The following is a 16,652-nucleotide window of genomic DNA, read 5'->3' on the forward strand; positions in this document are numbered from 1 at the left end:
TGTATAAGACATAGTCCTTTTCCATTACTGTAAGCTTATATGTTAGTGCTTGTGCTTTTCATGATACAAGAGGTGTTGTAAATATTTCCTTCAAGCTGCTTTAAACGTGGCATGGCTTACCTGCTGAATGTGTTAATACGTGCTCTAGGAACAAAAGCCCTCTGCACATTTCAAAGTAGCAATATGATATTTTCTCAGGGAGAGATAGAGTTTCCATCCTTCTTAGAGGTTCTCTGCCTCTTACTTCAAAATCCGGGACTTAAAAAGCTACTCCTGGTCATTTACTTTAAATCATTATACTGGAACATCCTCTCATTTGTTCTCCATGGAAAACAGTCCCTGGGGACTTGGATTAATACCAGGTTACCGTAGAAACAGACTCCATTGGAATGATGGCTCCAGAGGGTAGAGAAACCAGTAACTGTGACATGGAGGAAAGATCCTTCTTCCCAGATTGACGAGGATCTTCATGGCCCCCGAGTTTCCAGTCTGACTCAGTATATGCCCTGAGCACTATCTTTCTCTCTTACTGAGTGAGAAAGGCCCTGAGCATTCAGGAAGCTCTCTTGTTTTATTTGTCGACCTACTATTTGTGGGGGTCTAGTGAAAATGAGTTCTGTGGGTAATTAAATATATGTATACGTCATGTCTTCACATCTTTTTCTAAGACTTGGCCTATGTAGAAAATCTTAGATGGACTGGGGCTAGCAACACAGTACGAAATACCGTGGCTGCCCAATTCTCCCTTGAGATGTGCTCGTCATCTACTGCTTCCCATTTCTTTTTTACATAAAGAAACTCATAATGTCTATGTGGCACACTGGCCATGACGGAGGCCACCAGCCTAGGACCACTTACACAGGGACAGCCATTGTCTCCGGGCATGTTCTCCTTATCTGTACTGCACGTAAGGGAGAGGGGAAGATAATCCAGACTTGTGCAGAGGATGAGGCGATGCATGTGTAGAGCGGGCAAGACAGGACCTGCCCGGCCTCTCTCCCTCCCCACATGTAGGTCCTCTAAGGCTGAGTGTTGAGCAGTCATAGCAGGTTTGTGGACAGTTTCTTATCTAGTTGTCTTAGTAAGAGGGTGGTAGATGCTTGGGGAACATCGGCAACCCCTTCTGTGCCCAAGAAGCACATAGCTTACGTCCTGCATGGGTAAGTGGAACCTGGCACGTACCCCACCCCAAGGAGCCACAAGGATGAAATGCCTGATGTAGTTCACCAGTGCTGTGTGTGTGGACTTGACCTGTCCGCTCTCTGCATTGCACCTGCTGGTAGTAAGGGCCTTTTTACCATTACTTCTTGGGACCTCAGTCATAGTGGAGGATAACACATGGCTTTCTTCTTTCAGCAATGGACAACCTTCAGGAGAGAGCTCAGCACATCCGGAAAGTCCTTCTGGTCCAGCCCAAAACCACTCTGATTATCATGAGATACCTCTTTGCCTTCCTCAACCAGTGAGTAGACTTCCCAGTGAGCACATTGGATCAAGCTTTGGCCTTGGCCCCTGGAAGTTTAGATACGGGCCTGTGTCAGCTCATCACGTGCTATGTGCTGGACACAGATATAGGCTGTACGAATACATCATGAAAGAAGAGACGAAAGCCATGATATCATTAGGTCATATTTGGGGGGAAGGGTGTAAAAGACAGACAATAACAGGTATGTCAAGTAGCAATAGGTGCTTAGAAGAAAAATAAAGAGTAAGTTAAGGGATCGAGTGCAGGGCCCGAATGGGGCAGGAGTGAAAGGGAGCGCCCCTGCAGAGGGGTGGTCAGGAAGGCCTCTCCGAGGAGGCGATGTATGAGCAGGAGCCTAAGGAAGCTGAAGGAGGAAGCCACCAGGAAAGCCCCGACAGTCATGGTTATGATGGGCTTGGATTTGAGAAGCTATCAGTAAGTTTTAAGTAGGAGCGTTGTGATCTGATCTATGGTTTTTAAAAACCTGCTGACTACTTTGTGGAGAAGTTACTATAAGAGGGAGAATTGTTACTATAGAAGTTACTATAAGAAGGGAAGCAGAGAGAGTCTTCAGAGGTTATTGCAGGGACTCGGCTGGATTGGTGGTGGCTTAGACTGGGCAAACGATGATGGAGGGTGGCAAGGAAGGCTCCGGTTTGAGATCTATTCTGAACATGGCATTGACAGGACTTCCTGATAGGTAGGGTGTAGAATATGAGGCAAGAGAGGAATTCTAAATTTTTAGCATGAGCGACAGAGAAGTAGTGATGCCGTTTATAGAGTCAGGGAGGACCGGATGTGGAGGAAGGAATCAAGAAAAGGTGCCAATGCGGGCATGTTAAATTGAAGTACATGTTAGTCTTCCAAGGGGGCGATTCTAAGTAGGCAGGCAAACATAAGAATGTGGAGGTGTTAGCATGGAGTCATCATTCCACGGTGGCATCTATCTGATCACCCAGGGAGACGGTGTAGCTAGAAGAGAAATCTGAGCAGGCCTTGGGCTTGGAGAGAGCATCCCATCCGAGCAGTGTGTCCTTGCCCAGGGCAGGCACTAGGACCGCATGTGCCAGCAAAGGCAACCAAGGGTATGTGCTGCATCTCCTCTCAGGCCACCTGTCTTCTCATGCTGCTTTCACTGCAGCATCTCCCTCAACCACCTAGACCAAAAGTTATACATGGGCAATCCGAGGACCAAATATGTGTTTCTGGCCCGTAGATATGTTTCCTTTTAGTCCACTGTGTCTTGAAAACATTGGAACATTTCAATATCAAGGGGATTACTCAAAAATACCTAGATTTCTAGCTTCTCTCAAAAACATTCTGAGATCTGGCAGTACTGGATCTGCATTCCCACGTGGAGGCAGTTCCCTGTGGGGCCGAGTCAGGACTGCTGTTCAGATGAGACAGGCACTCCCCAGTTCCCTGCCGTCTCCAGTTCTCCCCAACAAGCCCCAATACGGAGGGTTTTTGTATATAGCAGAGAAAAATTTCTCTAGATCCACGAATCTATCAAACGATAGAAAACAAAAATTAGACCAAAGGCCTTGGGTTTTTTCTTTAGTACATACTTCTTTGTGAAAATAAAGAGTCTTCCTAGTTGGTTGGCCTCTGCTTCAAAGGAATACATGTTTAGAGACCATCTCATGAGCCTTGGCTCACTTGCAAGTTCATGGTCAGCCTGGCTCTCTAAGCATCTGGGTTAGTGGCCCCAGCCCGAGACCTTTCTGGGGCCTCCACACCGCCCTGTTGGTGGCACTGCAGAACGACAGAGGGTCCTGGCTCTGCAGCCTGTCTCCTCCGTGCAGCTGTGTCTGCTCCATTCCTTAGCCAAGCCCTGACTCAGCACCACCACCTGCCTTTGAGTTCAGAACCCCCCATGACTCACCCGGGGTTTTCACATGCTGCCTGGTCTGCGCTGACGAAATGGAAAGTCTGGTAATGACTCAGTCAGTCAGTCCCGGAGGGCTGCCATCCTTGTCTGCCCGTACTGACCAGTACCTGCCCTCAAAGTTAGCCTAGTCTGCCCCCCAGAGCAAGGAGCAGGCGGGGAGCAGACAGGTTCTGGGGTGACTGTGTATGTGAGCACAATGGCCTCATTTTCTTCCCCACATTTTCTTCCTGCTGAAGAGATGATGCAGGGGAACTTGAAGGAGGGGAGATAGGAAAGAGCGCTGGAGATGGTGGCCACTTTTGAAGGAAATGTGGGAATTGCATCAATTCAAATGATTACTTTTTTTTTTTTTTACTGTTTCTTCTGATTAAAAAAAAAGATTAATTTTCTCATGGAAGTATTTCATTGAGAAGACGCAGCATAAATAATCACAGCATTTTCTAAAATAAATGGAACATAGGGCACAGGTAGAAAAGAAGACCACTCTGTAGGAGGAAGGCAGGTGATGAGTGCGCATTTACCAACAGGTGTGGGTAGTTGGCCAATGTCTCCTGCCCCAGACCTTTGAGACCTTTCTTCTTTGCTGCTCTGGATCCTGGGCAGGGGGTTCTTTATTTCAGGCTATAATCATTTATTGGGGTTGTTTGCATCCTCAATCTCAAGGATCCAAATCAATGAATATTTAACTTTGGGTGCATGCCTCTCCAGTGACCTCGTTAATTATCCTGTCCTAGCATCTGCATTAATTATCCATTGCTGTGTAACAAATTACCCTAAAACTTAGCAACTTAAAGCAATAAGCATTTATTGTTAGGTCATAGTTTTTGTGGATCAGGAATTTTAGGTGTAGCTTAGCCAGAGGTTCTTGGCTCTAGGTCTCACAAGGGTGCTTGAGGGTATTGGGGGCCGTGGTCCTACTGGGGAAGGATCCACTTCTGGGCCCACTTTGTGGAATTGGCAAGGTTCAGTTCCTCACAGGTTGTTGGACTGAGGACCTCCATTCCTGGATGGCCATCGGCCAGAGGCCTCCCTCAGTTCACCACTGTAGAACGGCTCCCAACATGGCAGCTGGCTTCCCGGAGCATGTGAGTTGGAGAGCACCATGACAGAAGCCACTGTCTTTTATAACCTAATCTCAGAAGTGTGACATGCCATCCCTTCTGCCACATTCCATTCACTAGAAGTGAGTCACTAAATTTAGCCCACACTCAAAGGGAGAGAACTGCACAAGGATGTAAATAGCAGTACGCAGGGACCATGGGCTTCATTTTACCAGCTGCCTACCACAGCGTCTATGCTGCCCTGCGAGTTTTACCTCCCCGGCGAAGTGTAGATAGTCCCTGCAGCTGACTTCACTGCACGCCTTTTAAAACCTGCTTTCTTGCAATGTTGAACAGTATCATCTTCTAGTCTCTTGATAATCAAGTGGAGTCCACAGACCAGTAGCATCAGCATCATTTGAGAGAATTAGAAATGCAGTATCTCAGCCCCTTCTTCTCCAAGACCTATGAATCAGAATCTGTATTTTAACAAGGTGCCCTGATGAGTCATATGCACGTGAAAGTCTTAGAAACAGCGGCTCTAGGTCCTGAAACATTGCTCTGCAATCTGAAAGGGTGAATCATTGGTACTTTTTTATGGTTAAGGCTGCCCCAACTGCTCTCCAAAACAACTGAGTCTTCCTCTAAACCTGACCATCTCAAATGCCTCCTGGTTTGGAAAGATTCTGTCTGGGCTGTTTTTCTGACTTTCACAATGAGTATTTTGGCTTCTATATGAGATGGGCAAGTAGAATTGTGGCTGGATTATCTCGGAGACACTCATGTATTTATTCACTTACTTATTTAACACATATTTATTAAACATCTATTGGGCGCCAGGCCCTGTTTTAGTTGCTGGTTATCTAAGAGTGCCACATAGTCAAGGTGTCTGCCCTCGTGGAGCTTAGGTTCCTTTGGAGGAAGACAGAGAAAACTAGTAAGTACACATATCATATGTCACAGCATGAGGGCGGTGGAGAAAAAAATAATTCAGGTAAGGGGCCTGGAGAGTGCTAGTGGTCAAGGTGAAGGTTTGCTCTTTAATATTCTGGTCAGGGAATACCTCACTGAGCAGGCGATAGTGAGGAATGATGCAGGAGAAGAACTGAGAGACAGTAGTGTCCCAGAAGTTACAAAGAAAAAGTCTTTCAAGGAGGGTGTGATAAATGAGTTAAATGCGCTCACAGGTCAACTAAGAAAAGGGCTGAAAACTGATTTAGCAGCGTGGATATCGCTGGTGACCCTGATGAGCGTTGCCCTGGTGAAGTAGAAGGGGCCCAATCCTGATGGCATGAGTTCGAGAGAGAAGGGGTGCTGATGCTGGATAAACAAAATGCGGTAGGTCCGCACGCGTGGGTGGTATGCAGCCGTCAAAAAAAAAAATGAGGTGCTGACGCGTTACGACATGGATGAACCTTGGAAACATCATGCTGAGCGAAAGAAGCCAGACTCAAAGGCCACATATTGTATGAAATGTCCAGAATAGGCAAATCTGTAGAGACAGGAGGCTGATTCAGGTAGCCAGGGGCCGGGGAAGGGACAGTGGGGAATGACTGCTTAATGGGTACAGGGCTTCCTCTGGGTGACGAAACTGTTCTGGAACTAGACTGTGGAGCTGGTTGCACAACGTAGTGTAAATGCTAAATGCCACTGAGTCGTGCACTTTAAAATAGTTAAGATGATCGATTTTATGTATTTATATACCACAATAAAAGAGAGGGAGGGGGAAAGGGAGAGGATGTATGAGTCCTTAAACAAAATACCACAGACTAGGGGGCTTAAATACTAGAAATTTATTTTCTCACAGTTCTAGAGTCCTAGGTCAAGGTTCCAGCAGGGCTGGTTTCTGGTGAGGCCCCTCTCCTTGGCTTGTAGATGGCCATTTTCTCCCTCTGTCCTCACATGCCCTTCCCCGTGTGCACGGGCTGGGAGAGAGAGCTCTGGCGTCTCTTTTCCTCTTCTTATAAGGACACCAGTCCTATTGGATTTGGGTCCCACCCTTATGACCTCCTTTAACCTTAATTATCCCCTTAAAGGTCCTATCTCTAAATACAGTTATAGTGTGGGCTAGGGCTTCAACATATGAATTGTGGGAGGTACAATGCAGTCTGTAGAAAAAGGGGTGGAGAAGAGTCAGAGAATCAGAGACAGCTGGTGCAGTCGGCTCTCAATGAATTTTACTAGAGAGGAGGAGCGAAATGGAACAGTAATTTGCTATAGTAATTCGGGTTAAGAAAGAATTGTTTTGTAGGGTGGGTATTAAGACTGCATGTTTATATGCTCCTAGGAATGACCTAGTACGGAAGAAAAACTGATGATAAAATAGAGAGCAAGGACAATGCTGCAGTGGTATTCTTGAGCATACAAGATGTGCTCAAAATATCTGTGCAGAGAAGTACATGGTATTCTTGAGGTGAGAGAGGATGGAATCCACTGCATAGGAAGGAAGGCAGAATATTAGGGAACAGAGGCAAGTTGGCTAATAGGTTGGAGAACACAGAGGATGGAGAAAGGTGGTGTTATAGTCCAGGGGAGTGAGGGACTGCCTCTGAAGGACCAACAGAAAGAATTAGCCAGGATCACCTTTCTCTTCTCACCTCACAGGGAGCCTTTTGGGAAAGTCTAGGCAAGGGTGTTTAAATCGTAGATTTATAGAGGGAAGTTGTGGTGTCTCCAATTGTGGAAGCTTTTAAAGGCCTGATGAATTCTCAGCCCCATGTTTTGCCTGGGGTCATGGCAAATAATACAATTTCTCTTCATTCCTTGAAACCTAAAATCAAACCTGATGCATAATATCTTACCCATAGTCTCTTGGTTGTTGCCAAATCAAACCCCTGAGGCCTGAAAAGTTTAAGGTTTTTAAGTGAAATGCCATGTATTTAAAACAGTCTGTTCAAAGTGCAGTGCTCTCCTTGATGATTTAAGGTTTGGATTTGGGGATCTAGAGCCCTCAGCTTGTTAGAGAATGCCTGTCAGGAGAACGTAGACTGCCGTAAAGCGACTGCTGCCAGACGTCGGCAGCCCTGCTTTCTGTTTCCTGACTAGAAGCAAGGGTCCTTTATCAAGAAGCAATCAGGATGTTATAATTACAGAAAACATCTATTGAATACCACCGACGTGTCAGCCATATTGCTTAATGCTTTGCACATGTCACCTCATTTAATCTTTACAGCAGCTTCATAGAAGAGGCACGAAATGGCCTTCATTTTACAGTGAAAAAAACTAAGGAACTAGACATAGTCATGGAACTGGTAAGCAACAGAGCTAGGACTCAAAACAATACAGGTCTGTTCGACCCTAAAGTTCATATATATATATATATATATATATATATATATATATATATATATATAAATTTAATTGAAAGAGGCAAATGTGCATCATTAAAGAGTAAAAAGTCCAGAGAAGAGCATGATTAAAAAAACAAGTTTGCACACCAATCCTGATTTTCTCATTCCCCCCAGAAAGCCTATGTTCCCAGCCATGATGCTGAACCTTTTTAAGTTGCACGAAAAAGGATGATTTCAAATCAGTCAGGAGGATTCACTAAAGTTATAGACTAAAACTGTAGAAATATAGTACAACTCGTAGATGAGATGGCATGTAAGTTGACACACAAAAAAATTTTTTTAAGAGGGAACTAATATTAGTGTTACCCATTTTAGTATTTCCTTAAAAAAAATTAGTGGTCTTATGTTGTGTATAGCCTTCAGTATCTTCAAGGATTATTAGCATCATTACATACGAAATTGTGTGTGTGTTGTATGTGAACTTTTCTGGGGAGAGAATCTTTAGTTTTTGTCAAATTCTTGGAGGAGCCTTTGTTCCCCAGAGTTAAGAACCATGGCTTTAGCTCCTAAACCTACGTGTTCTCGTTGTAGATTGGGAGAGAAGGATCTTGGTCTGTATTTTAATGGGAGTGAGAAATGGACCTGGACCTGTGAGACCACAGTCCACAAAGGTGGAATCCCCTCGAGTCCCTGGTCACTGCAGCCACCAATGACTTGAACAGTCCTTGCCTTAGAAGACTCGGCAAGATTTCTCGTCTCATGGAGTTTTGACTGGGACTCCGTGAGGGCGGGAACATGCCAGAATCTTCAGGGCTAGAGTTTGTTTCCCTCTGACCACCAGACTTTCCCCAAAACTAGCAGTTTCCTTCCATGTTACCAAAACGTCGTCGGGTCACACTCCTGAGACAGGGCCTTCCTCTGCCTTGTTCGCCCACGACACCAGGCACCGGCCAGCCTGGGATTAGCTCCAGCTGTAGCCTGGTGGTGCCTTATGCCTCAGTTGTTTCTGCCGAGGTTACTGAGGTAATATCCAGTCTCTCCAGTTTTTATTTGGCCAAGAAGTAGACTTGGAAACTTTTCCCAGCCTTTTCCGAATCTCTGCTCTGTTTTAACTCGGGAGCCAGGAAAGGATTGTAAAATTAAATTTTTATGACCTCCTGTGAAGCAGTCCAGCCGCTGAGATCTATAACCTCACCCATCGCCAAGCTCCCTGCATTTGACTAGTTCCTAGAGAACAGTGATTCTGAGTCATGACGGTTGTTCATATCCACTGAACCATTTCATATGTTTCTCAGGGATTCACTAAGTGGGAAGCAGGTAACGTATCAGAATCTTAAGTAGAGGAGAGAACCATTGACTTAGTGAGAGACCAGCTTGGTAACTTGAGCCTGGATGTGAGATACACTAGAGAAAAACTCTGCCCGATGCTGAAGAACAGCAACTCATATAAAGACAGCTGAGTCTCAGGCCTCTGGTTCAGCATCAGAGGGTTTTGGTATCTTCTCAGGCTCCAGGAGAATCAGGTGCTGGAGACTTCCTGCTGATGCCCCTGGGGGAGGCAGAACTCCTTCACAGAGCTCACAGTTCTGCAGGCCAGGGCGGGGGTGGGGGTTTATCCAGAGCTGGCCCAGCCTTCAGTGCCCAGACAGATAGAGACCAGTGGGGACTCATCAGGTGCAGTGACTCACTGATGGCCACGGATGGAGGTATGGCTGGAGCAGCTGCTGGGGAAAAGAGGGAGTACCCAGAATAAATAAATACCCGCTCATGAAGTCAGACCTCATCCAGAGGAAGCCCGAGCAGAAGTTGAACAGTATGCTGACCTTTCCCAGAATAAATCCTGAATGTAATAATAGAGGATATTATGAAAATGAAAAACAATTGAATTAGCTGTTCCAGAGAGAAATTCACCAACTTGATAGCTAATTGGTTGCCTATGTTTTTAAATACGTCTAGAGCTTAGAATGGAATATCCTTAATAATTTATTTTGCTATGCAAGAAGGTACGCAATACACGATGCCTGTGTCTTCTAACCATATTACCTGGGCAGCCTGAGGGTCTCCGTCTGCTCTGTCGACTTAGAGGGTTGTTCTGTGGGAGCTGTGTCCAGCTCTACAGAGGGGATATTCTTAAGGCGGGGAGATTTGATGGACAAGGTCTCAGGGGGGCCGGGGCTAGTAGTAGAGTGGGAAGCAGGATTGGAAAGGGGAGCTGAAGAGAGAGGGGTGGGCGAGATCTGCAAGGAGGCGCTTCCACTCTGCCTTTCTCTGGCTCCCGAATGACCGTCCTGGTGGTCATTCTATTCTCCCTCTGCCAACTTTCTAGAAGGGCTGCGATGCCCAGAAAAGCAGGTGGCAGTTTATGGATCTTTTGTTCTTGCTCTTGGCTGTGTCTCCTGCGATTGTGTTTTTTGAGCACTCATGCGCGCGCTTCCAGCTTGCCCCCTTCCCCTTCTCCTCCAGTTTATCACAGTTCAGTGAAGAGAACATGATGGACCCCTACAACCTCGCCATCTGCTTCGGGCCCTCGCTGATGTCAGTGCCTGAGGGCCATGACCAGGTGTCCTGCCAAGCCCATGTGAATGAGCTGATCAAAACCATCATCATCCAACATGAGAACATCTTCCCAAACCCCAGGGAGCTGGAGGGCCCGGTCTACAGCAGAGGAGGAAGCACGGAGGATTACTGGTAGGGGGCGCGGGGCTGGAGGAGGGGAGGGCATCACCAGCACACACTGGCCTGGGGGCCAGATGGCCAAGCGAGACCAAAGCGGGGCACCCAGATCCTCCCAGCCTCCCACTCCCTGGCGCTTCAGGCTTCCAGGACCTGGGAACGGGGTGGGCAGTACCCGACCTCGACCCGATCTATGGAGCCAGTGCCGCTTCACACCACCTCCCTTTCTTTACGAGTTCTCAGTGGTGAGGGAACATTCTGAAAGACAATGACAATAATAGTAATAGTAGTAATCTCCAGGAAAGGAGATTTTCTAAGGTTGTACGTTAGAACTTCTGTTATCAGGCACCAGTGTCTCCCAGGCCCCTGCTCTGGACTCTGTGTTGCGAGGGAAACAGTCCTGGTCCCTGGGGAATTTCTTACTGGGAAGAGTTTAGCTGCAAGGCATCATTTCCTGACTGAGGGTTCGTAAAATAATCATTTAGAATGATTTCAGGAATTCGTGAAGGGAAAGAGGGGTAAGCTCCCTTTTTGGCAATTCGGCACGGTTCTACCTTGAACTGGGATTAAATCCTGTGGCATGAGGATTTTCATGACTTAGCCTGAGAGTAGAGGAGATATGACAGGATCCCCAGGCGCACAGACCCTTCTTCGGACAAATACGAATCACTATTTCCACTTCACAGATAAAGTCACTGCAACACAAAGCATGGCCAGTGACGATCTTTCAGGCCACCCCAGTGGTGGGGATTCCAATCCTGATCTCCTGTCACTTAGTACTATTTGCTACTCAGCACTGCCCCGGGGTACCATTTCCAGTGTCATTTTCCCACTGACCACAAGACCACTGCCTCTCTCTTTTACTCCCTATCATCCCTTACCTTGTCCTCCTCCTCGTCCTCCCTGCTTCCCCTAAGTAGTGTTTCAGCCTGGGCTGAAAGCTTAAGCCAGCCCAAATCGGATTCCATTTGAATTCAACATCTGGAACCAATTCGGCCAGCCCCATTGCTATCGGCTGAGGTAGGGAGGACAGGGGAGGTTGTTTACTTAATTAGAGGCCAATTGGTCCACGCGTCTTCCTGATCCCCACAGAAGGAGCCTCCTGCCCAAGGAGTGAAGAAAGTGATGTTCACGTGTCTGTGAACATAAAAATGTCACCAACATCTATGGGTTCAGGCTTCTCTCCTGTCCTGTAAATCTCAGCATCTGGGTCTAAGCTGGAGGAACCTAGGTTTGCCAGCTCAGAGAGAAAGCTTTGTCACTGACAGATGGTTGGTGGGGACTGGGGAAGTTGTTCAGGTCTCAGCTCCAGGGAGCTGTCTTTGTACATGTGACCTGGAGAGTTGGTTTCCCCCTTGCATGAGTGTTGAAAAACTGTGGAATAGTATTCCCAATTTCTGCTTTACCTTCCTTCTAAAGTCTGCCTTCACTTCTCAAATAGCAAACTGCTACAGCCTCTGGACCGATCCCAGAACACAGAGGTCCCCCCGCAGCCCTGCTCCCCCATCCCAGCCCACTGGAGCAGACGGAGCCCCAGAGGGGCTGAGCAGGGTGGCTCCAAGAGCCTGGACCTCAGGGCACCTTCCTCCATTTCTCTCCAAGGTGTTCTCCTCAGCCCCTGCTGCTTGTTGGGCATCCGACATTTATTAGCAACCTCTGAAAATACCACAAGATTAGTCAGGGAAGTTACCACCACAGACTGGGTGGGAGGGTCCGGGCCTGAGGCCAGAAGCACTCGAGAGTCCAGAGTAAATGATCTTGGGGTTTCGGGGACCGTCTGACCTCTGGATTCACACCCACGGAGCGGGCTTCCAGCCTCTCTGGAAACAGAGGGAAGTGCCAGTGCAGTGAGCTCGGATCGACAAAGGTGAGGAAAGGGTGACCAAAGGGGTGCTAGAGCCCCAGGACCCGGGAGAATGGCCAGGAGACCAGAACAGCTAGGAGGAGGGAGCACCGGGCCTTGGCCTCCCTGTGGCGATGGAGGGGAGAGGCCAGTCCCCTTTCACCAAGCTTACTGGCCCTGAGACTAGAACCCAGTTTCCTAGGATTGCCTGCCATGTGGCGTGCTGGGCTTCTTCTGCGACCACAGGTGTTGGTGGGCCTGGGGGTGTTGCTGGGTGTGGGTGTGGAACAAGAGAAGCATAGGATGTTAGGGCTAGAAGGAACCTTTAAAAAGCATCATTTCCCCTTTACCTTAGCGCATTGGTTTTCGAGGTGGGGTCCCCAGACCAGCAGCACGTGCATCACGTGGCACTGGTTAGAAATGCAAACAGACCTAGTGAATCAGGAACTCTGAGGGCAACAGCAGGGGAGGCCATCTGTTTTTAACAAGCTATCCTGGACTCCCTGAGGTTTGAGACCTGCCCCTTAGTGGATAGCCACATAGATTGACTGGGGAACAGTGAGCCTTTGCCCTGTGCACCCGCAGGGCCCTAAAGGTTTCCAGAATATCGAAGGTTTTATGGACCAGAAAAGTGAGAAATTGTGCCCACAATGTTTGACAAAGAAGAATCCCTGTTAAGTTCTCCTGGAATTTTCTCTGGAGTCGGAGAACCTCCTTGGAACCGACTTACTTCACACGGAATGGGTCCTGAACTGGTCCCCTGGTCTCTGAGGGTCTTTCTAGGAGTGAAGGATCCATCCTAAGAGGAAGGACAGGCTGTCAGCTGGAAGGTGGAAACGGGGCCGGGTGCTGGTGTTCCCATAGAACCACCTGGAAAGGCTCATTTGTTACTACCAACTGCCCGAGGAAGAACCTTTAGAAATGAACAGGGTGTTTTCCTACCTTTCAGGAAGTGAGAACTTCCTGGCACCCATCCCCATGCATTTAAAATCCACGAGCCAGGAGATCAGCACGGAAACCCCCTTCCTAGTCATTTCCCCGGCTGTTCTCAAGTCTAAACCCTAGATAATTTTAGACTCCATGAATTTTTTCAAGAACTTGACCCAGCTTCCATCCCCTGCCCTCTTGCGGAGTCCGGCCCTCAGCAGACTCTTCTTCTCCTGCTGTTATTTCCCACCCATTTCTATGACTCAACTCTTACTCTCCCGCCAGTACACAGACTAAAACACAAAGACACCTAGAGTCATCAAGAAAAATAAGAAGGAAGGGAAGTACCACTTATTAATCACCTCCTCTTATTTCATTGAATCCTCACACAGCTCTGTGAGGCATACAAACCAACATCCTCAATTTATAGGTTAGGTAGCGTCAGCTGGTTTTTGGATCCAGTTGTATCTGATACTAGGGCCTAGAATGTTTCTTCCATCATGCTCCCTCCAGAAACTAATTTACCTAGGAGAAACAGCCTTTGAGGAGTTGAGTTCTCTATTTTCGAAAAGATTTATATAAGTTCAAAAGTGGTTCCCTTTGTCTCAAGATATTCTAAGTAATCTCAAGTAGTTGTAGTAGCAGAAGCTGGACTAGAGAACTTGGGAGCCTTATATTTCATCCTTAGCATTCGTCTGTAGTGTGCAATCAGGATATAGAGAACGTAAGATAGATTCCATGCTCTTGCTCTGAGAAGGTTGCATGAAGACGAGAATTTTGTAAACCAGTGCTGAGATCTTGGTTACTCTTGCTCCTGTTGCAGTGACAGCCCTCACGGAGAGACTACCTCGGCTGAAGACTCCGCCCAGGATGTGACCACAGAGCACCACACAAGTGATGATGGTACGAGGTCCCGCTTGGGGTCAGTGGGGCCACCAGGGTGAAGGCCGTCCTGTGCTCCTGATGAGCCTTCCTGCCCAGCAGTCCCCTGAAGACGGGCAGGGAGGCCTCCTTTTATCCCTTCTCTTTCTAGAAGAGGTGTCCCACCTTCTTAAATAGAATGGTCTCTGTGTTAGACCAGAGTTGAAGAGCTGGACCTTTCATAGCCCTTCCACCTTCTTGCCCCCAAACCCTGCTGCCCCTGGCATACCTCCCAGCTCCTTGCCTCACCAGCACAATGTCAGTCCCTGTCACGGTCCAGACTCCTACCAGGTAGCTAGAGACCAAAGTGAAGGAGAGCTCATTTGAAAAGCAATAAGCCTGGGGCTAGAGAAGCTGGGTGCCAAGAACCCAACAGCAGCAAGCCAGAGGGGAGTGGGAATCGGGGCACAGAAACCACACGCTTTCACGCCTGCCAACTGGAAAAATCGACCCCTTCCAGAGCACAGACATGCAAGCGCTGCGTGGCCTGGTGGTTGTCCATCAAGACGTGGAATGCGCAGCTGTCATCTGCGGGCCCCTCGGCAGTGCCCGTGATTTATTAGGGTCTGTCCAGCCAGCACATTCCCCCCTCCTTCCAACAGTTCTGCACCCCATTTCTGGGTCACTTGGGCTCTGGAAGTCCCAACAGCTGACAAGGGGGCCTCAGACACTTTTGGGCATGAGAGCGAAATGGCAGAGTCTGTGGAGCTTTCCCGGCTCCCTGCCTTGCTGTGAATTCTACAATCTCCGGCCAGCTTTTACGGTTAAAAAAAATTAGGGCTATTTATTTGGATCCTAATGTCGGATCATAATGATAACTTGCCACGTTACGAGAGGGGAGTAGGTAAATGAGGGAAATTCATATTTGGTTAGAATCTACCGTGTGCCCAGCACTGCTAGAGCCTTTAGATGTCTTATCTTCTAATCCCTGGTGAAACAGATAGAGCTGCTATTCTATCATTGAGAAAACTGAGGTCAGAGAGGGAGAGAGAGAGTACCATCAGTCCGCCTCCTGCAGCAGAATCCAGGCCCTGCCCGTTCAGCCGGGGCCGCCTAGATGTGGTCGTGTTTGCCAGCATCTTTTCACTACTCAGAATATCTGACTTACACCTCAGGCCCCAGGTTCCCCGGGGCCTTCTTTTTGCTCTCTGACCTCTATCTGCAGCTGAGAACAGATAATGATAATAATGACAATAAGAAGAATGGCTAACACATGTAGTAGCATTTACGATGGACCAGGCGCTGCTCTGAGCACTTCCACTGATTTGTATTATTCTGAACCAGCAAAACAAACAAAAAAAAACAGACTCACAGACGTGGAAAACAGAATGGTGGTTACCAGAGGGGAAGGGTGTGGGGGGAGGACGAAAAGGGTAAACGGGGTCAAATATATGGTGACGGAAGGAGACTAAACTTCCGGTGGTGAACACACGATAGGGAGTACTGATGTCACGTTATACAGTTATACACCTCAAATTTGTATAATGTTATTAACCAATGTTACCCTAATAGATTTAACTTAAAAAATTATTGTTAATTTCATGAAAAAAGCATATCGTTATCCTCGTTTTATAGATGAAAAAACAGAAACTCACACGGAAGTAAAAATGCATTGCATTTGCAACTCCCTTTTAATTTTTCAAATCACTTCTATGCACATTATTTCATATATAGTTCACAAAATATATTTCCTTATTTTGCACCTTGGAAAGTTGATTGGGAAAGTTATTTTCTCTTTATAGAGACTAAAGCTCATCTTCTAGGGGGAATGGATAACATAAACTGTTTAAAATACAATATGATAAATGTTCTATAATTAATGAAGTTATTTAATAATCAGAAAAGACATAATGCTTACAAGCGACTATGGCAAATCCAATGATAGGAGTTGGCCTAAAAAACTATGGAAACCAAAGAAGTTACTATGTGATGTTTGAGTCGTGACTTCATGTGTTTCATCAGGCAGATGAGAGAGACAGAGATTTCTGGTGGCAAGAACAGTGTGAAGAAAGGCAAGGTACACAAGTGTTTCCAGGGTGAAGTATAGTCTACCTGGTAATTTCCTGCTTCACACATTATCCATGGCTTATTTTTCACATAAGGTTATCTTCCTACCACTGTAAGTTCAGCTAATTGGCCTTTCACTCAGTTTCTCGAGTCTGTGAGGCCCAACATGTGTTTCCTTTTATGCCCTTCTCAGAGTGTGAGCCCATCGAGGCCATTGCCAAGTTTGACTACGTGGGCCGGACAGCCCGAGAGCTGTCCTTCAAGAAGGGGGCATCCCTGCTGCTTTACCAGCGGGCTTCCGACGACTGGTGGGAAGGCCGGCACAATGGCATCGACGGACTCATCCCCCATCAGTACATCGTGGTCCAAGACACGTACGTTGGGCCCCCTGCACCTTCGGGGGCCCCTGGCTCCACTGTGGGAATGAGGCTTTATTTCTGGAGCCATAGGAGGATGAGGGAAACCAGCCCCCAGGGGGAACCCACACGGTCCTGAGGTCACACAGTTCCTAGAAGGATCCCCAGACTCAACGGAAAATTGTTTTTCAATCTCTTCATACTTCTTTCCCCTGCATGTCACTCACTCCTCCACCACC

General features: G+C 47.3%; 1 protein-coding gene across 6 annotated transcripts in view; it reads left to right on the forward strand.

Moving 5' to 3' along the window:
* Nucleotides 1-16,652, forward strand: part of SRGAP2 (SLIT-ROBO Rho GTPase activating protein 2) — a 226,819-nt gene that overhangs the window by 199,529 nt on the left and 10,638 nt on the right. For all 6 annotated transcript variants that reach the window (XM_036234435.1, XM_036234438.1, XM_036234433.1 and 3 more), the window contains 4 exons: nucleotides 1,357-1,462; nucleotides 10,150-10,374; nucleotides 13,953-14,032; nucleotides 16,251-16,431. In XM_036234435.1, coding sequence (XP_036090328.1) covers nucleotides 1,357-1,462; nucleotides 10,150-10,374; nucleotides 13,953-14,032; nucleotides 16,251-16,431 — 592 coding nt within the window. The remainder of the gene's footprint in view (nucleotides 1-1,356; nucleotides 1,463-10,149; nucleotides 10,375-13,952; nucleotides 14,033-16,250; nucleotides 16,432-16,652) is intronic.

The sequence above is a fragment of the Rousettus aegyptiacus genome, unplaced genomic scaffold, assembly GCF_014176215.1.
Source record: "Rousettus aegyptiacus isolate mRouAeg1 unplaced genomic scaffold, mRouAeg1.p scaffold_m13_p_17, whole genome shotgun sequence".
Taxonomy (NCBI): Eukaryota; Metazoa; Chordata; class Mammalia; order Chiroptera; family Pteropodidae; genus Rousettus; species Rousettus aegyptiacus.